The sequence below is a fragment of the Furipterus horrens genome, unplaced genomic scaffold (genome assembly GCF_987537825.1).
Source record: "Furipterus horrens unplaced genomic scaffold, mFurHor1.1.pri manual_scaffold_3, whole genome shotgun sequence".
Taxonomy (NCBI): domain Eukaryota; kingdom Metazoa; phylum Chordata; class Mammalia; order Chiroptera; family Furipteridae; genus Furipterus; species Furipterus horrens.
The window spans coordinates 127,713,687-127,735,061 of record NW_028327173.1 but is presented as its reverse complement, the minus strand read 5'-3'; the positions used below and the strand labels follow the sequence as shown (position 1 = coordinate 127,735,061).

General features: G+C 36.0%; 1 protein-coding gene across 2 annotated transcripts in view; it reads left to right on the top strand.

Annotated features, from left to right (window-relative positions):
* Nucleotides 1-21,375, top strand: part of AKAP6 (A-kinase anchoring protein 6) — a 513,452-nt gene that overhangs the window by 414,140 nt on the left and 77,937 nt on the right. For both annotated transcript variants that reach the window (XM_090270150.1, XM_090270149.1), the window contains exons 10-11: nucleotides 13,866-14,012; nucleotides 17,045-17,269. In XM_090270150.1, the coding sequence (XP_090126276.1) occupies nucleotides 13,866-14,012; nucleotides 17,045-17,269 (372 nt within the window). The remainder of the gene's footprint in view (nucleotides 1-13,865; nucleotides 14,013-17,044; nucleotides 17,270-21,375) is intronic.

The window sequence follows — 21,375 nt, the reverse complement described above, 5'->3', positions numbered from 1 at the left end:
ATATATAAATTCTCCTATGGTTGTATATTAAAACAACAGACAGCACTCCATGTATCACTTAGTTTGAGAAACTATTCATTGACATAGTGTTTTCTGAAGGCTCAAATATTCAAGGTACTCCATGGTTGACCAAAGAAAGGAATAGCCCTCATCGGTTGAGAGTTTATTCTTCAAATTTATGACAAATAACGGGATTTCTATATGTATAGATATTTGGGTATATTTTGGAAGCTAGACTAAAGGCAAATGAATACTTATGCTCATAATTTAGGGAAGTAAATATGGTATTAATGCTTTATCTCAGCGATTTTCAACCTTTTTCATGGCACACATAAACTAATTACGAAAATTGTGCGGTATACCTAGAAAATATTTTTGCTGATCTGGCAAAAAAAAAAAGGTATAATTTTTATTCATTCACAGTGAATGGCTATTGCTGTGTTGGCTGTTGTCACTTTTTAGTTAGACAATCTAAGGGAGAAAGGGTCAGTGCCGCTGACTAAATAGTCAGATATTGCATCATTTAAAAATTCTTGTGGCACAGCAGTGTGCTATTGCACACTGGTTAAAAATTGCTGCTTTGTGTCATTATCAGAGTCTGTTTATTTAAGATATACCTGGTCAATTGAGTTTTAGGGCCTGAGTCAGGAAGCTCTATGATTACACAAGAGATCAAAGAAGATAGACAAATGTGACATTGTATTTGAAGTTTGCATAATGGTAGGCCTTCAGTAGACTTTAATTCACTACATTTAAGTTTTTACAGGATTTCTTGCAGCATATATGAGGTGAATTTCATTCTTCTGTGAATAGCTAAAGTCAGTGATTTCCCTTTTCTCTCCTTATTTTGCTTTATTTTTAAAAAATCAATTGAATTATATAGTAGTGCCCAAGTAAACAAAAATAAATGTTTTAGGAAGCATTTGTTTCATTTGGGAGATGAAAAACAAAAGAAATGATACTTTTAAACTGGAAACTTTTTGAAGGAGAAAATTGAGTTTCATTACATTAATTGCTGCTGCTTGTGTCTTTTTTCCATTCTACATTGCATACTCTAACAGATATTACATAATTGCATAACTATTCTTACTATGTGCTGACATGACATTACGACAGCCCTGATATGGTGCATCATAATGAAACCGTAATTAGAACAGTCATGATGTATTATGGCAATGATCCACATTGTCACTGAAGTGCATTGGAATGCACAGAAAACCATTGAGATGTGCAGATTTCAACATAATACAGCACAACCATGAAGTTTCAGAGCATGGAGGAGAAATTGCCATTATGCCCACACTGCTGGCAGAAGGGCATTAACACATTTCTTAAATATCTGTGCGTGAAAGTTCTATGTTGATGAAAGAAAATTTTTGAGTGGCATTTGTGAAATTTATTTCTTAAAAAAACAACAACATGAAGGAGCTTGTTGAAATATGGACTAAACCACATAAATTCTATGGTATAAGTTTCCCATAAAGTGTTTGTATCCCAAATTAAATGCAATACTTCTCTAAAGTAGGACGGATTGAAGATTAATTTAGAATTTTCAGTTAACATTGGCTTTTCCTCTTTATTCTGTTTTCTATTTGGAGTTTAGATTGTACAGTTTCTTTTAATGTGGTTGTGTTGTTCTCCTAGGTTTTTCTCCGTGAGACTCTTATATCTGAGTCTTGTTCCAGCAAGAGACAGCTTCTCCTTAAATTGGTGTTTTTTGGTCTTGGCATTTCTTTTATACATAATGTGATAATTATGGCTAGTCTGGTGAATGTGGGCCTAAAGAAACCCAGCTTCTAAAGCAGAGAAGAACTTTAGACCCTATCTTCTAGGCCAATCCTCATTCAATACCTCATTAACCCATAAAATATCCCAACGAGGTAGACTTCTGGTCTCCGCTAAATACTGCTGGTGAATTCACTGTTGGCCAAGATACATTCCTATATTCAATCTTTGATCCCATGCTTCACCTCTGTGGTTAGATGAAACAATAGTAATATTTTCTATGTAAAATCCCTCTAAACATTTAGAGTCTGCTAACATATCCTATTCTTTCTTCTCTTATCTTCAACTTTTTTTTAACAATTATTTTATTTATTTATTTATTCATTTTTAGAGAGAGCGGAAAGGAGAAAGAGAGGGAGAGAAACATCACTGTGTGGTTGCCTCTCACACACCCCTAACTGGGGACCTGACGTGCAACCTAGTCGTGTACCCTGACTGGGAATCGAACCAGCGACACTTGTTCACAGGCTGATGCTCAATCCACTGAGCCACAGCAGCCAGGGCCTGTCTTCAACTTTTATTTACTCCTTTGCTTAATACCTCCAGCTTCCTTGACAGTTTGATCCTTGGAGAATTGTTGAATCCTCTACCTTCCTTGAGTGCTCTCCTTTGGACATTTGATACATTGTATAGGTCCCTCTTGGAAAATGGAACCCAACCAGAACCAGGACTGCAGGTTTGGGTCTAGTAAACCATAGTCAAGCTGATTTACCTGTTGCTGTTACCTTTCTTATTTTTAACTCTGTGTTTGTCTCATTCCAACCCCACATCATAATTCTTTTTTTGTCCACATTTACCTTTCACTGTCAGTTCATTCAATGGACCTAAAGACAGTTGAAGCCTAGTTACCTCCATTCTTTACATAGTTTTTGTATTTTTATTGTGGGAGAGGGGCAGGGAACAGTTATTAACTCTGTTCCATATTTCCACATGGAAAAAATTGGCAGAGGTGAGTAGTTGTTGCCCCATTTAGGTGGAAATTGGGCTCTCTGACCCTCCACAGTCCATAGTACTGTCTCTTGTTTGCCTTTTACCAGGATCTAACATTGGTGATCATTGCATTTTTTTTTCTTTTAGTAGAGAAAATAGTTGTCTTTTTCCATTACATTAGCAATAGTTAGAAGATGAAAGATCAAAGATGACTAATCTATGCTCAATTCAACCCCTTTTTATTAGCGACTGGGTAGTGGGGTGCTGGAGCTGACTAGTATTGACTTTTGAGAGCTAATTAGTAAATATTCAAGAATTTTGCCTGCAGTAGCAACTATTGGTAGCTTGGAATCTCAGCATCTACCATGGTGGGAGTACTTATACCAGGGAAACCAGCAAACACTGTAAATTGAGGCTCCTTCTGCACACAGCCCCTGCCAGTTTACTGGCATACTACTACCAGGAGCTTTTGAGTTTATGATCTATGAGCTAAAATATTATTATTTATTGATAAATGATTTTAGTATAATCTGGCATTCTGATCAATGTGTCAAATACATATTTTACTTGTATATGTCATTAATAAAAATATTGAATAAGACTAGACCAAAAAGGAGCCCTTGACATAACATAGCCATTAAGCAGTGATCTTTACATTTGTTCAACAGGTTCTCAGTAAAATTCCTTATACTTCTGAGCTTCTAAATGATTGAATGTTTCTACTCACTTGAGGCTTATGAAAATCTAATAGAAACGCATATATCGGATCCAGGAATTCTTATCTTTGCTGTAGGGATTTAAGTCATTAGATTTTGGGTGTATGTTCTTAGCAATTTAATTATGGTTAAAATTTGGTTAGTTGTGTAGTAAATAACTGGTATTGCTACAAAATTGCATTGAGAAGGTAATGGGATTGAATTTTTACACAAGTTGACACTCAATTAAAATTTCCATATATTCAATGAGTTAGCCAGTTCTTGGCCAGGGAGTTAGAACAAATGCTGCCCTCCTAAACAGATCACTTCAAAACAGGTAAAATGTATAATGAAGTCAAATCAAGACTCAATGCATCAACTAAAATTTGAGTTTGGCTTTTCAAATACAGATCAAAAACAAGAAATAGGCTAGAGACACCCTTGATATTTCCTGCTTAAATTCCTCTTTTTTATTGACAGTGGAAGAAAAATAACACATGAAAACCTTCTTACTGTGAATTACTGTCCTAAACCAATAGATCCATGGGGCTTGTTCAGCTAAAAGCCACAACAGACTTTGTAGTGCAATGATGTAATCTTGGCTTTGTGTCATTTATATTCAACCTAAAAAAAAACAATTTTCCTGAATAGACAGGCTCACAACAATATTGTTCAGTGTGGGTTTTTATTTGGATTCTTTCCAAATGGTTTACATGCCTTCACAGTAACACATCATGCCTGCTTACATTTTTTTGCCTGAATTTCAAAGTTTTACCCTTTTACTAGATTTCTGTTTTTCTTTTAAGGTCTCAGTTATGTTTGTAAAACTAACCAGCTCCACCACAAAATTAGGATGTATCTTGCAGAGTGCATTCATTTTACTTTTTGCATATTTTTCCCGAGGTCATGTCAAGGTTAGTTTGAATTCCATCCTACATTAAGACTTCTTTCACAGCTATTTAGCTCGGCAGCCTACTCCCCGCTGGGGTCTGCCCCTTGGGCACGTCAAAGCTTCAGACCTGACAAATCACACACAGATGAAGCTGTACAGTTTTTTAAACAGTTTCATCAGTAACTTTTTTTTCTTTTTCACTATCCTCCTTCATGTTGAGATTTTTTTTTTTCTCTGAATTACCATTTCAGGAATGATGATTTCTAGTTGAGACTGTTTTTGCATCAGAGTTGCGAACTAGCAATGTCATTTATTTTACAGTAAATCATACTAATAGGCTTCTAGTCACCAAGATTATAGATTGAGATACCCACAGACTATTCCTGATTATTATAACTGTAATTCTTTATTAAAGTCTATTTGTAGCAGGAAACAGTTTTGGAAAGGTAGCTATATCACAGTCTACCAGGAAAAAAAATGTCAACCATAAAAATGCATCGAGTTTATAACATGTTATGCCTTGAGCCTGGAGATGTTTCTCAAATGGTTAGTAATAAACCTTTATCAGTATTTTAGCAAATTGTGAAACTAATGGTGCAACTCCATTTCCTGTTTCATTGATGAAGTTAAAATGGTTGGTTGCTAATGAGTGTATTAGCAAACAATATCCCCTTTACAGGCTTATGTAGATCAGGATTTTTTTTTTAAGCAGCTTACTGTCCTTATTTTTATATAAGGAAAAATATTGACTGCCAAAAATTGCTAGATCAACTGAAGAAATGATATAATTATTGCTGTATAGTCATTTTGGCAATGTCAAATGACCATATTACAGTTTTTAGTTCTCATTCTAGAAAATAGTCATTTTTCTTTCACAAACCTAGGCTTTTTATTATAATACCTGAGGATCTTAACTGCAGACTAAGCAGAAAACTTAGAAGTGAGGGAGAAAATAATATTAGAATGATTCTTCTCTTCTCCATTCTCTTTTACAGTTAGTTTAGTATGTAAGTACTCAGCAAAGATTGCTTGGTAGAAACTAATTAAAGACAGGTCTAAAGAGAAAAGAGAAGGGGATCAAAGGAATTACATTAGGTGTCAGGATGTTGTTCGGGAAAATTTTATTTAGATTTTTGTAATTACATTCCAGGATAGAACTAAATTCTAAAAATGTCTATTTTTTACTGTAATTTCATATTTGTGTTATTTTTGCAGTAAGATACATGTCAACAGGCAAACGTCTTGAAGAAATCATTTCTGCATTGGCATATTAACACATTATGGTGAAAAGAGAGGCTTGTGCTTTTCATGCAGCGCATTTCAGTCTTCAATTAATGTGAAAGCACTACAATGCCTATGCAACTTCTCTTGCCTAGTGGTGCACCATTTATCATTGCAGTTTTACATTGACCTTGACACCCACTTCATTAGAATAAAGATTGTCTACCATTTAGGTTACATTGTTCCTCTGCACAGAGACCCCATGCAAATTTCTGTTCAGATAGAAGAGCTGCGAGGCTGTCAGAGGTCATCTGCATTAAATGATTGCAGCTATTTTCCAACTGCTTCTTTTCATTCTACTCAATTCAGGCTAGGAGGATCAATCAAGTCCTCTGCCTGAAACAGTAGGACTGCTGGGAATATAACTGTTTTTGGAGTAGTGGGTATGCTCTAAACAGTTTTAAATATTTAATATAAACTCATTAAAGACCATGCAAAGGCTTCAGAAAGATATCAAATTTATAGAAAAATCTAAGGGACTATAGAACCTTTTAAAAAATAAATAGAAGAATAATAATCAATTTTATAATTTTTAAGAGTATCATTACAATAGTTCTTAAGCTTAGTAACTCTTTTCTATAGGAGACGTTTTCTTGCCCTTAACTTGGGTAGAGAAGGAATGAGACAGGAAAGCTTTGTGTTCTTATGCCGTATTTTACATGAAATTGGCATGAAAAGTTTGCAATTATTGGTGTTTTTATTTTTGTTTTATAACAGTGAATTCTATGCTGGGTATTTATTTTAAAATGCTTAGGTATTTGTTATGTAAAAGAAGTGATTGTAGAAATAAGTTGCCAGGTTTTCTACTTAAGTTTTCTGAGTGATATAATTGGAATTAAATTATTAATAGGAGATACTTTTAGAAAGATTGTTTTATGATCTTCTATTAGGGAATTTGCAATTCATTTTAATATTTGTAGTTTGATTTATATTAAAGATAATGCAATCTATGTCCAATTAACAATACATGGCCAATGTAATGTGATTTCGAGATCATGCAAATGGAATAAGCTAGAAGGGGGGGTGGAGACTCAATTCTTAACCTCAGATGTAATTTGCTGTGCGAGTTCTGGCAATTTTAAATGACATTGCACTTTTTAATTTTTCCAAAGGTTCAGCAGCAAATTTATCCCAATCAAGAAAGCCTATTATTAATTTACAAGGACAATTGTAGGAGTCTTTATAATTTCTCTGTGCAATTGTTCCCCATAAATTGCTAATGGTAAAACACAAGGGGTTTGCAAGAAATAACGATTATTATTTGTCTTGGGCTTGAACGCTCTTCTTCAGTCTTGGACACCTTCCCGAAGCGTTGGTGATATTAGCTTCATGTGAAATATCACATGCATTGTGAGTTGCTGGCCACTGGTGTTCTGAAAAGGGGGCAGCACAAGAGCTGCTGCAAAGGCGACCCTGGCCTCTAGCAGATCCCTGCACTCGGCATGTACAGCTGAGCTGTGGATCCTGGACTTTCATATAAAAAGGCCTTTTGTTCACCACTGAATGGCATTAGGCATGGACTTGCTGAGGGGCCACCATGAAGCCTCTCATGAGGAGGGCAAACACTAGCCAGAAAACACAATATCAGAGTCATAGACAGATACATCCTGCATTTTTGTGCAAAAGTGCATATTTTAACACATAATTTTGCCGGGAGTTTGGTGTTCTGGTGTGTGCCCAGCATATGCTTTCTTGGTGATAGACCAAATACATTTTATTTTCTCAGTGTATTTTCTGTCTGTCTGCCTATCATCTGTCTATCTGTTGTGTTTTATGGGAAAGTGGATTATGCTGAATATATAGGTGTTTGTGGTATTGCTTTGTACTGGGATGATATTCAAATATCTTTATTATTATATCTGTCATTCTAATAACTAGATTATTTTCACTGCTTTAACTCTTCCTGATATAAAGTGACATAAAGTCCAGTTAAAATATGGTATAAGATGTAAATAGTCAAATCCTGAAGACACAGAACCTGACAGCCCTATTCTAGTAACAGAGAAAATTCTTCAGTTTAATTCTCCCGTTTCTCATAGCCAGAACTTCCCTCTCCACTCAGCAATGTCTGGTCTCCTTTCAGCATAACCAACAGAAGCACCATACAAAAGTCTTACAATGGATGTCTTAATCTCTCTGTGTGCTTTTAGAGCATTATTTTGAATTCCATCATGCTGCCTTTTTTCTTTCCTCTTCTGAAGTTTTATTACAACAGCAGAATTCCCAGGGAGCTTTGGGGGCAAGGTTCACATAATATAGCCCTGAAGTTTTGCTTAGGTGGAATCTATCCCCCGATCCTGGCCATCTTTTGATGATCTTTCTATTTCAAAGAGCTTCACTGGGTAGAGTCTTACAGCATTAGCTGTATATAGTTTATTTTTTATTTTTTTTATTTACTAGACAGTGAACGTCTATAACCCTTTCATGATGCTTTCTTTCTCTGACCTCACAGTGACAAGGCATCTTGTTCTTTAACATTGAGGGAAGCAGAAAAATGCTTGAGTTGCTCAATGTGTGCCTTCTATACCAGTTTCAAAATGGCTTATTCTTCTGGTTTCCATGGTGACAATTAACACTGTTTCAAGGCATTGTTCCAGTCTCCATTTGGGCAGAATTTTTGGTGTGATTTTTAACAAAAAAGAAAAAAAGAAGAAAAAGAAAAAGAAAGAAAGAAAGAAAAAGGTTTAAGAGGGAAAAAAGCCTTTAGCATAACTGTCAAAAAAGTTATCTCAATCAAGTCTTCATGCATTTCTAATTATATTTACTTCAGAAATCCCTGTTTTTGCTGCTTTGTTTTATAATTCAGTTTTGGCATTTGTGCTTTTAAAACTTAGGCACTGAGTAAGAATTTCTAAAATCTTCTTTAATAGTTAAAACAGTGGGCTAGTGTTTGTTATTATTTTTAGGTGTTTTTAAAGTTTTCTTTATATATTCTATATACACACAGAAGTGGCATTTAGAATAGGAGTGGCCTGTGTCTTTAATTTAGATCATTCACACATCTATTAGACTTCATTAGTCAAAATTGAAGCAGCCAAGCAAATATACTTACTAATGCAAATATACCCTTTCAATAGAGTATATATATATTTTTGACTATACAGAGAAGTCCACTGCAGGTGCTGTGTGGAGATTAAATACCAGATGCTTATTTACCTTAGCACTCAAAAAAGCCATCTGACTTTAACTTTGCTGCTCTCATTTTTGGCTATTTAAGAGTCCTCCATATAACAACCCCAGACTACAGGACACAGTGGGGCAGCCTCTGCTCACTTACTGCGGTGGGTGAAATCAATATTAAGATGAATTATTTTATCACCACAGGATAAAATAGCCCTACCTGATAGTTTGACCAAGAACTGATAGAGCTGGTAGTTGATTGTGTCTAATGCTTCTGAAAAGATGGAGAGAGAAGAGTAAAACCATATTACCATCAACAAAAATGTAAGCCTTCTGGCATTATTGCATGTACAGCATAAGGCCCTAAACCATATCTGATTCAATGTTCGGAGCACTTCAAGTATGAAGTATTTTCACCTTAAATTACATGACATTCTAGTAATACCTTTTACGTGCATGTACCGATACATCTAACAATTAGCTGGATTCTCCTAGCTGTTATAGTGGGAAGGCATTGTCCATCAATCACATTTCTCATCAAGCTGTTTATACAGTAGGTTACATGGTGACAAAGACAGAAAGCATACATAAGACAAGCTTTTTAATGTAATAAGCTTTTATAATAGCTGTTTCAGTGACTACTTTTACCACATTTCACAGAGAAAATTATTTTATGTCTAAAATGAAATTAATTGTGTTTATATTCTTCTTATTATAAGACTATTATGTTTATTATTATAATACTATCATGTTTATCTAAACTGTTCTATCTTGATTGATCTGGTACGTAGGAGCCATTCAAAATTGGGGTAAGCAGTGGGGATAAGCTTGTCATAGGTGGCAGTGATAATTGTCCAGGCTCCTCCCAGGTGGCATAGCCTGAGGATGCCCTCTGTCAGTTATTGCATGTGGTATAAGCTTAAGATTTGAATAGGATTCTTCTGCCCGCCTGAAATGCTGGTTCCCCCAATATTACGTCAAAGAAGTCTTATCAAATTAATTATGTAAATCTTTGTCAGCAATATCGTCTTTAGGTGGGTCTCTGATTACGTAAAGGAGATTACCCTCTCCTTCAGTCATCACTCTGACAAATAAAACACTATGTATGTTTCTAGAATATGTGTTAAATATTTAAATTCTTGAGTGGACACTGTGTTTTCTAAGTGTTGAAGTAATGTGGGCCTGGGAACTGTCTACCATTAGAAAGCACAATCAGACTTTCCCATGTATCACAGGTCAAATTCTGAAAGAGCTCTGAAGCAATCCTTCATTTTTTTCATTATGCATTTCGTGCAGTTTTGGATACTATGACACCCTGATCAGCAGTCGTTAATGCTATGAAATGCTTTAAATCACCTTACGTAAAATATTTTGTTCTGTGATCCACAAATGACTAACATTTGAAGAAGTTTACCTAATATATAATGTGCATGCTTTGTGCAAATGGAAGATTAAAATATGAAACTAAAAGTAAGCAAATATTTGTATGCAAAATGGGGATTCCACACCTTCTTTTTCTTTAAGCTGTTTCCAATTGTATTTAATTTGGGATCTCATATAATATCATGTTTTCAAGGTAAGTAAAATCACCCAAGTGCTTGGGCATGTTTTGAACTTACTGATTTGCTACTTTGCTCAGACAAAAGCTTTTCTTCCTAGATATGATAAAGTGCTCCTCTTAGCTCAGCTGGGGCAACAACTGGAGTGATATTGTCAAGGACCTCAGTGACCTAACTTATGCCTGGGTGAAAGAAATTTTGGGATTGCCATTATATTTGGAAATGTGCTAAAACTGCAAAATATGTTTAATATTTTAACCAGAATCTAGCGTTTCTTCTGGGATGATTTTATGTGTACATTTTTAAACTATTTATAGTTGGTCATAATATAGGACTTGCTAACTATAAAGTTATCCAAATAGTTATTTAAAAAGAATCACCCTAGTAACTGTCATATTAAGTAGCACCTACATTATCTGTAGCAAACGTCTTTTAGGAGAGACTCACTTAGCAGTGTGTCACAATGCAGTGTATGTTGGGGGAGAGGGTTCTGTGGTCAGTTATAACATTTGACAACATTTTGCAGTATTCAATTAAGAAACAGATTTGTAAACATTATTTTTTATTCTTTCTTTAACTTCTATTATTCATTTTTAAAAATACATTTTATTGATTATGTTATTACATAAAGTTGTCCCAATTTTTTCCTTTTGCCTCCCTCTTCCCGGTACCCCCCTTCCTTCCAGAAAACCTACACCCCTTAGTTCATGTCCGTGGGTCATGTGTATAAGTTCTTAGGCTTCACCCTTTCCTATATTATTCTTAACTTCCCCCTGTCTATTTTGTACCAACCAATTATGCTTCTTAATCCCTGCACCATTTCCGTCATTCTCCCCCTACTTGCCCCCCAAGCTGATAACCCTCCAAATGATCCCATATCTAAGATTCTGTTCCTGTTCTGTTTGTTTGCTTAGTTAGCTTTTTAAGATTCAGTTGTTGATAGTTGTGAATTTGTTGCCATTTTAATGTTCGTAGTTTTGATCTTATTTTTCTTAAATAAGTTCCTTTAACATTTCATGTAATAATGGCTTGGTGATGATGAACTCCTTTAGCTTTACCTTGCCTAGGAATAACTTTATCTGCCCTTCCATTCTAAATGATAGCTTTGCTGGATAAAGTAATCTAGGTTGTAGGTTCTTGCTTTTCATCACTTTGAATACTTCTTGCCAGTCTCTTCTTACCTGCAAAGTTTCTTTTGAGGAATCCACTGATAGTCCTATGGGAACTCCTTTGTAGGTAATCCTCTGCTTCTCTTGCTGCTTTTAAGATTCTCTCTTGATCTTTAATCTTTGGCATTTTAATTATAATGTATCTTGGGGTGGTCCTCTTTGAGTCCAACTTGTTTGGGACTCTCTGTGTTTCCTGGACTTGTATGTCTATTTCCTTTACCAAATTAGAAAAGTTTTCTTTCATTATTTTTTCAAACAAGTTTTCAATTTCTTGCTCTTTCTCTTCTTCTTCTGGTACCCCTATGATTTGGAAGTTGGTATGTTTGGAGATGTCCCAGGAGCTCCTTATACTCTCTTCATTTTTTTGAATTATTTTTTCTTCTTTCTGTTCTTGGTGAATGTTTATTTCTTCCTTTTGTTCCAAATCCTTGATTTAAATCCCAACTCCATCCCCTTTATTTCACTTAGCATAATCTTCATTTCTTTCTGGGTCTTTTTAATTTTGTTGCTGTACTTAATGAGTTCTCTGAGCATCCCGATCACCAGTGTTTTGAACTCTACATCAATAGTTTGCTTATCTCCATTTTGTTCTTTTTCTGGGGTTTTGTTCTGTTCTTTCATTTGGTTCATATTTCTTTGTCTCCTCAATTTGGCAGCCTCCCTGTGTTTGTTTCTGTGTATTAGGTAGAGCTGCTTTGACTCCCTGTCTTAGTAGCATGGCCTATTGTAGAAAGGTCATCCATTAATTGTGTGGAGTGGAGCCTTAAGTCATCACCAGGGCCAACAACCTTCACTAATTTGTGGTCCTGTGTGGGAGGAGGGCTCAGGGAGGAAATAATGCCACTGCCTGGCTTCTGGAAATTTGCCTGGCACTTGCCCTGTGCAACTGGCACCCTTCCAGCTGTTTCCCTGGTGCTTGATCCCAGAGGGGGTGGGTCTGCCTACATTTTAAATCTGTGTAGGTTCTTTAAGTGGAGTCTCCTGAAAATCTGGCACTTTCTTCCACCACCCCAAACCCCACTGGTTTTTATAGCCAGAAGTTTTGGAGATTTATCTTCCTGGTGCTGGAATTCTGGTCTGTGCAGTCTGCCCTGGAGCTGGGATTGCTTGCTCCCCAGATATCCCTCTCCATTTTTATCCATGACATGTGGATGTGGGACCGCCTGTTCAGCTGTTGCTGCTTCGTCTCAGTGCCACTCCACATCTCTGCATCTCCACCCCTCCTACCTGTCTGGATGAATGTGGCTTCTTTAAATCCTTAGTTGTCAGACTTCCATACAGCTCAATTTTCTGATGCTTCTGGGTGTTATTTGTTTTGAGGTCTAGTTGTAATTCTTTATGGTGTCGTGTGAGGTGGTGGAGCATGTTTACCTTTGCCTGCCTCTTGACTGGAAGATTTGTAACCGTTCTTAAAGTACCTTTTTTCCTTTTCCTCTCTGTATGTACCTCTTCTCCAAGCCCACACAGAGTTTTTATTTTTAATAATTTTTTTTGTTTATTTTTTAGAGAGAGGGGAAAGGAGAAAGAGAGGGAGAGAAACATCACTGTGTGGTTGCCTCTCACTCACACCCCCAACTAAGGACCTGACATGCAACCTAGTAATGTGCCCTGACTGGAAATCAAACCAGCGACACTTGGCTCGCAGGCCAATGCTCAATCCACTGAGCCACAGCAGCCAGGGCTTCCACATAGAGTTTTTAAGTAAAAGAAAAGTGAAAAAATTTTAACTGAGACAGTAGATAACTTATAGGATAAAGAGGAAGTCCCACAGTCTATAGGGATTATTTTATTTGAACCATTCCGGGGCAGAGAAGAGAGATGGACGACACTCTGGAGCCAAATGTTGACCAAAATTAACTGTAATATTAACTCCCCTTAGATCATGTATCTTCCTACTTCACATTTTTTTTTCTTTCTTTAAAGGTTTTATTTATTTTTAGAGAGTGGGGAAAGAAGGGAGAAAGACAGGACAAGAAACAGCAATGTGAGAGAGAAAATCGATAAATTGCCTCTCACAAGTGCCCCGTCTGGGGACGGAATCCACAACCCAGGCATGTGCCCAGACCAGAATGAACCAGTGACCTTTCACTTTGTGGGATGACACCCAACCAACTGAGTTACACCGGCCAGGGCCTATTCGTAATATTTTAAATTAAAGATCAAATGTGGGTGTGAACTTCAGTTTAAAAAGACTTACATCTAAGTTAACTAAATGGAAAACCTTGGATGTTTATGTATGTGGGATTAATGTATATATTCTTAAGTATTTTTGGAATATTCCTCCATTACTCAAGTTACTTAGGTTTAGTCTCCTCATTAATATTATTAGAAACAAAAACTTTTAACATCCATGAGTATCACTAACGCTGTGCTTAAAGATTTTCTAAGAACATCTCTCTCCCTAATGATATATTTTTCTCTCTTCTTGTTTTAGCGATACAGTGTGGAAATGTCCATCAGGGATCTGAAAAAGACAGAGCTGTTTAGCAAGGTTGAAGCTTTGAAGAAAGGTGGCATTTTACTACCAAATGATCTCCTTGAAAAAGTGGATTCAATTAATGAAAAATGGGAACTGCTTGGGGTATTTGCATCTTTATTACTGTTTGTGGGTTATGTGTGCATTTTTTTGTGTAGTGAAGTGCTCTATCTGTCTGATTTCTAATTTGAGGCACAAATATCTCTCTCTTTCAATTCACTACCTACATTTCAAACAAGCTATTCATGCTGTTATGAGGCAAAAACACTGCTTTTCCTTTTCTGTTGATTTTTTTTTTTTATTCTCAGCTTGTTTTCTCTCAGATTTTAGTAATTTTGGTTCTTTAATACATAAAAAAGTAAAATATGCCATGTATTATGGGTATGCACCAAGTCAACTATAATACAGTATATCTGATATACACTGACTGTCACGCTTGAGTGAATGTTAATAGAATTTATTCTGAAGGTACATGTTAGAGACATCCCCTGTTTAACTATTTACTGTACCCTTCAGATGAAAAGTGGAGTTGTCACTACAGCTTTCAAGTCACACTAAAGCCACCAAAACAAAGATGCAAATTTGACCTAAATCTGAATTGCACAATTAAATTGGCCTCTGTTTTGTGCCTCAATTTCCAGCTCACTTTTAACAAAAGCCAAAAAAAAAAGTTTCATGTAATTCATTTCATGCAATGATGGGCTGGGTCTCAGCCAAAGACTGAGCTGCAAGAATCTGGCAAAAAGGCAATATAGAGATTCTGTTACCCAGAGACCAGGATGGCATTGTGCAGGAGACAGTACTGTCCTTTTGTTGGAAGGCAGCTGAGAGGGAGAGGTTAAACTGTATTTTTTCATCAACTTCTCTCCTAAATTGCCATCACTTCAAATCAAGGGTAAGCTAAATTTGTCAATTACTTAAATGATTAATTATAATAGCTAAGTATGGGTGGTGTCAGTCATGGAGCCTAATTTTGCATGCCTTCCCTTTCCTGCCTTTTCTTAATTTTTAAAGAAATAATACTCCAAAAATATTTTGAGTCCAAAGCTCTCCATGTCCCTTGATGACTTGGAGGAATGCCAGCGTTCAGTTTCTGCCATGGTTAATCTAGGTGATTAAACAACCGCAAGTTTAAATCCTCGCTTTCTCATCTGAATTCACTACACTCTGCAGTTGTGCAAAGTAACTTAAAACGGTAGAAGTTTTTACTCTGACCTAGTGTTACATTGCTTTTTTAAAGGAATTAATGGCTTTCACATTATAAGATGGTGATTTCAAGTCAGAATCTATTAAATTCTATAGAATTCATTGATCTCTTACAGGGGAAATGTGGTTAGTGTATGACCCTTTAAAAGTTGTTTACTAAATGAGGGCAGCAACTTGATGTGCTTGATAGGTAAAGTGATAGCCAGTTTATACAGAAATAGAACTATGTTTGTTTTTAAGTTGATAAGTAACTAACAATAATCTTTTTGAAAATTGTTTAAAGTATGCCATGTATATTGCTTTCTCAACAAAAAATTTAAGTCAGCATTACATTGTAAAAAACAGAATATTTAGTTATCCTTTATGAGTCAGACACCCCCAAATGGCTGCCATTTTGACAAAAATATCATTTGAATACAGTACGTAGAGTTTTGTAATGATTTAGGGAGAGAGAAGGATGAAGGAAAGATTTGAACAAAACCTGTGCCACACTAACACCACCAGGCAGACTGCTTTAATTGGCATGATTACAGTTTAATTGGCATGAAAAAAAATTAAAGACAAGGATTTTAACTTGTAACAATAGTAAAATAGAGGGATATGGTTTTTGATATTACTTTCATCTAAGGTGAACAGTGTGGAATGGAAATACATTAGAATGAAATGTCAGTGGTGCGTACAGTTTAATCTGTGAAATTTTGTCCCCTGTGCTGCATATTACTCTGTCTCAATTGCATATTAAACAACCCTATCAAGGCAGGCATTGGCATCTGCTGTGCTGACACAAATTGTGAATTAAATGAAATTGATGTCCTCTGTCGTATATTTATGAAGACGGACCATTCTCTGAAGTATTCTGTTTATGAAGAATTTATGATTGCAAACTGTTCCAGAACAAAAAAGTGGCAATAAATTCTTTTTTGTGACCCTACCCTCCAAGGGCATTGATTTCACCTCCTGCTGCTACTTTTGTTACAGCATAAAAACAATAGCTGAATCTGGATTCCACTGAGGGTCTTCAAATTATCAATATTTGCACTATGAAAGTGTAAGGGTGTTGGCAAGAAAGGCTATTTTTCTGTTACAATCTCCTAAAGATATTATTTATAGAACACTACACAGCAGACGAATGCTTGTTGACTTAATTTTATTTGTGTTTTCAAGCTTGTTTTTGTAGATTTAGTTCATCGTTATAGATGAACTCCTACTGATTCTCCAAAGACAGTGTTTTCCACAACAACAACAAAAGCCATCCCTGACTACATCTTCATTACATAGTAGTTAATCTAAGAAGGCTTTTAATATAGCGGACTGGGACTTACTTTAACACCTACATTGGAGAGTCTAGCATCCACAAATGCAAAATGGGAGGAATTGTGTTGCTGAACAATTTCCAAGTCAGGCAAAATCCACAACAACACAAAGGAGGTTATCCCTTCTTAACAGCCCTCAGTCATTTGGTTTGGCGAGTTGTAATAAAAATAAAAAGGAATTTAATTTTTCATTCACAGTCTTCTCTTGGTTCTTTAGTATATCGATTAAACTCAGACTTTTATCTTCTGAAAATTTTATAAAGAGAATTTTTTACTGTAAACTCCCATCATGAGAATTCAAATGAATTTTTATCAGTCACCATGATGAACTTTTGGGTCAAATCTCCTTTCTGTTAAAGGAAATTATAAGAGTGAGGTCTTCTTAAGCTTGAGTGGTAGTCAGAACAACACACATCACTCAAGAATTCAAATCTTAGATGGAACAGCAAACTAATCTGGATTGAATGTTAGTCCTGAGGTGGCAGGTGTGGCTGGAAACCTATTTGGTTCTTGTTTTCAGTCAAATTGTGATATGTTTTTGGTACCTAAGCTAATCCACATTTTTATTTTTTGTTTTTGTTTTTTGTTTGTGTTTTTGTTTTTAATTTGCTGCATTAGAAAACCCTAGGAGAGAAGATCCAGGACACAATGGCAGGGCACAGTGGGTCGGGGCCACGTGACCTGCTCTCTCCTGAAAGCGGAAGCCTGGTAAGGCAGCTGGAGGCCAGGATCAAAGAATTGAAAGCGTGGCTAAGAGATACGGAGCTTTTCATCTTCAATTCCTGTCTGAGACAAGAAAAGGAAGGAACAATGAATGCTGAGAAACAACTGCAATACTTTAAGGTAATAAAAAAACAATCAAAGTTGATAAAAAGCTTTCTTTATGGTAGAGATGAAATATTTATCAAGTACATAAAGTATTATACCCATGTATCTATGTATCACTGTGCACTTAAATGTTTCCTTGAATTTATAGACACTCTCCACATTTCTTATATGCCAATGTGTTTGTATAAAGATGAACATTAAACATATCAAATACACATTATATAGGGGAACTCTCTGCTGCTTGTGTGTTTTGTGCAATGACTGTGGAGGGAGGGCTTTGATAAATTAAAAGCAGACCCAAAGATGAGGACTTTGAAAGGCAGGTCTAAATGTTCTATAAATAATATGGCTAAAAATACTTTCATAAATTGATATGATAAAAGCACATGATTTAACTGAAGATCATTAATGCTCACAAAAGGAAACATAATTTTTACATATGAAAGAATCAGCTATTCATTGAGGGAAGAAATAAAGTAAGATGGGTTCCTACATTGTAGGCATCTTCCACTGCAGACAATTGCCAACCTTAGCAACACAGCTGCGAGCGCTCACTGGATGTCCTTGAACAAGTGTTTCCTCCTGTTTGTTTCCATGGCCTACACAGTATCTCTTCAAAAGCAGCTTAAAATTCAAATGTTTTCACTCACTTCCCATGCTAGCCTGTACTGCTTGCATCCTCTCATAAAGGCAGTGATTGTTTGGGCTCTGACTGGTGTCAGCCCAAGCATTTGGAGTGATAGAACATGCATTCCGTAGCAGGGAACCTTCTGACATGAAAGATCTTAATGAGAAGAAAGGGGAAAACCAAGAAGGAAAGAATCTCTTGGGACCAAGCAACTGCTTCTTCTCAAGGCCTTCCAGGACCAGGTCTTACTTATTTCACACCCCCTGCCTGCCATCTTCCAGCAGTCAGGGATTTAGTCACAGCCCCACGTGGCTCACCTTCCCTCTGCCAGGCAGGCAGGGTCACCTGGCTCACCGGCTAGTCCAAGAGAAAGCAGCCTCAAAGGCACGACCACAATACTTCCCAATTCACTGTCTGCATTACACACTTACAAATTACTTTGATTGAAAACGTTCTCTTCTGCCATTGAATTGACAAGACCAAACTGGAAGTTAAATGAAAGCCTCCTGCCAAGGCAAATGGGTTTTCCTGTCTAAAATTTAATATCCAGATGATTTGTTATTTCATCTCCTCTTGTCCCACCCTAATCCTGTTGCAGGGAGATGATGGAGTCTTCAGATATTTCCCTCAGTGTTATTTGAGCTTAATAGCATATACCTTGTGAAGCATCCTGGTCATTCATAGGCAGGATGTTGTGAAATACAGTAGTCCCTCTCTATATCACGGTTCACTTATCATGGCCTCACCATATCGTGGGATTTTAAAAAATATTATATTTAATTATTTATCGCGGAATTTTTGCTGTATCATGGGATTTTGCAGTACTGTATATGTATGTTGTTAAAGTTACATAGGTTTAAGAGTGTAGAATAAATGTAAGGTTCCTACTTCGCAGAGGGGTCTAGAACGTAATACCTGTGATAAGTGAGGGAATACTTACATTTTTTTCTCTATATCTCTATTTTTTTCTCAGTATCTATATCACAGTTTTAGTGAGCTGGTTAGTGGCCCCAGCCAGCTGTCTAATCTTGGTCATGTTTCTTGTACAATCCCTTGGTGCCTCAATTTCTTCAACTATAAAATGGGATGTTGCTAGTATTTGTCTCACACGATAATGAGCTTACATATGTAAATTACTATTTCTACTTTTTGTAATGGTGTATTTATAAGAGATAGAAATGTCTTAACACAAGCCCAGAGATGTTTACGTAATAATTGGAAACAATAACAGGAAGTTTGTTATTATAGATATTTATATACCTACCTTCCTACCCGCATAGCTCATACATAGATACTTTAAAACAACTTTTTTTCACACTTGCTATTGTTATAAATGAAAACGTGAGCTGCTCTGCATCAATTTTTCTAATGCTTCCAAAGGACATTAGCTTTATGCTTTAGCTTTGCATAGTTTGTCAACATCATTTTCAGTGAGGTGCTAGTAATAAATTTAAGAGTTTAAGAGACAGAGAGCGAGCCAGAGAGACAGAATCTCTCTAGACTTCTAGATCATTAGTTAGCTCCTGGGAATCCTAGTTATTTGCTAACACTCTCTAACTGTAGGGGAATCTTCACTGCACCTAATTCATTATTTACCATATGCATCTTAGTGCCTGAAAATAATCATAGAATTTTAATTTCAAAAGTACCCGAGACTTATCACATGCTTTTTGCTATTTTACTTCTGTTTTCAAAGATATTTTTCCTTAGAGAATTTTAATATTTTCAATGTCACTATTTATTGAACTAACTGCTCTTATACCCTAATTTTATTTACTTAGCTATTTAAAAAATAATATAATAAATTCAGAGACTCTCCTACCCCAAACAAAAGGTAGGGTCTTGATAGTAATATACACTTCCCCATGGTTTCCCCAGCCCTGCTGCATTCTCTGCTCTTCCTATATAAAGTAATCATGTCCCTGGACCCCGTATTCTTTATTCAACTTGCTTCCCTTTGATAGGAAATGATATTTTAATTGTAGTTGTTTTGATTTTATTAACAGATATCATGCTGTGTTATTTTCAGGACTTCCTTTTTAATTTAATATTGTAATGCCAATATTTATTTATGCTACTGAGTATGGCTATAATTCACTTATTTTGACAATTGTATAATATTCCACTGTGAGCATATACATCTATCTCACTTAAAGATAGCAACCTCTGATGTTGGTGTTAGGATCCTAATTTTGGACGTACATGAAAGTTAAGTTTTATATGTCCATTGTCACTTACAAGGAGTGCAAGAGTTAGGTTTTAAGTCCAGGGCTGTCTGACTCTAAAGCTCATTCCCTGAACTACTATGCAAAATTAATATTTATTGATATTTATCGAATGTCCGTCCATGCGGGGTAACTAAAAGGAAATAACGGGACAAAACTAAGTGACATTGTTTCTTTCTGATTGTTTTATCAGTCACAATGGTCAGCAATTTAGCCAGCATTGTAAATAGCTTTAGTTATTGAAGATCTTGGGAGTTGAAAGTATTTGTGTTTTGCTTTCCATTTTTGTACTATGCCAGTGTAAATTTCTTTGCCATGTGTCACTTTAAAATTGAAACTTTTTCAAACTTTCTTTGAGATTATGGAACTCCGATGATTTTTCTTTATGATCAGAAACTCTAGTCTGTTCTAAAATTTTACCTTGAGGAGTTTGATCAGATAATGTAAATGTATCTAACATGATAACATTTCTTTTTAAAGGAAGCTTTATGCATGCCTGTTGGACTAAATGTCTTTTCTAGCCAGAATTTTAAATATTCTGAGCCGTTTACTCTTTAGCACTTAGTGAATGATTAACCAAGTGTTCTGTATATTACCACATTCATTGGAGGAATGAAATCAAATGTTTGTGATACAATAATAATGTAATGTTTATAACCTGTCAAAATCATAACTGGTAAGCATATACAGAGTAAAACCTTTTTACTTACTACAAATTCAAAGAACAGATACCTTCTGCCTTTCTAAGTGGTAAAGCCCCTCAGGTAGGAGAGTTATTAAAGAACCTTTATGGTGGAAAAATCTTGCCATGTTCCACCTCTTCTTTGAAGGTTCCCAAATGTCTCCTTCTGCCATTGGTCACACAGAAGACAGGCTTTATCTACAGGGTTTATTCAGCTTTATGACTCTCCATTCTCTAAGATCTTGGGCTTTTATGATAGATGAGCCACAGGGCACTACACAGGAGAGCAGGAAGGGAGGGTACTGAATATAAAAAGGGAAGTCCATTGTTTGGTAGACACAACTGTTTCCTTCTCAGAGCTCACTTTGGGATGAGAGAAAGGATCTGGAACTTAAGTTTTCAAAAAGACAGGAAAAGCAACTGTGGAATGTATTCTTTTCCTTTAAGGCAATAAGTGTGATACATCTGGAATTAGACAATTAGACACAAGGGAAAAGCCTACCTAAAAAAGAAAGTCAAGCCTGGGCACAGAGAGAGACATGAAGGTGCGGACCTAAGAGCCTTGGGACAAAAATGCAAAATCGTC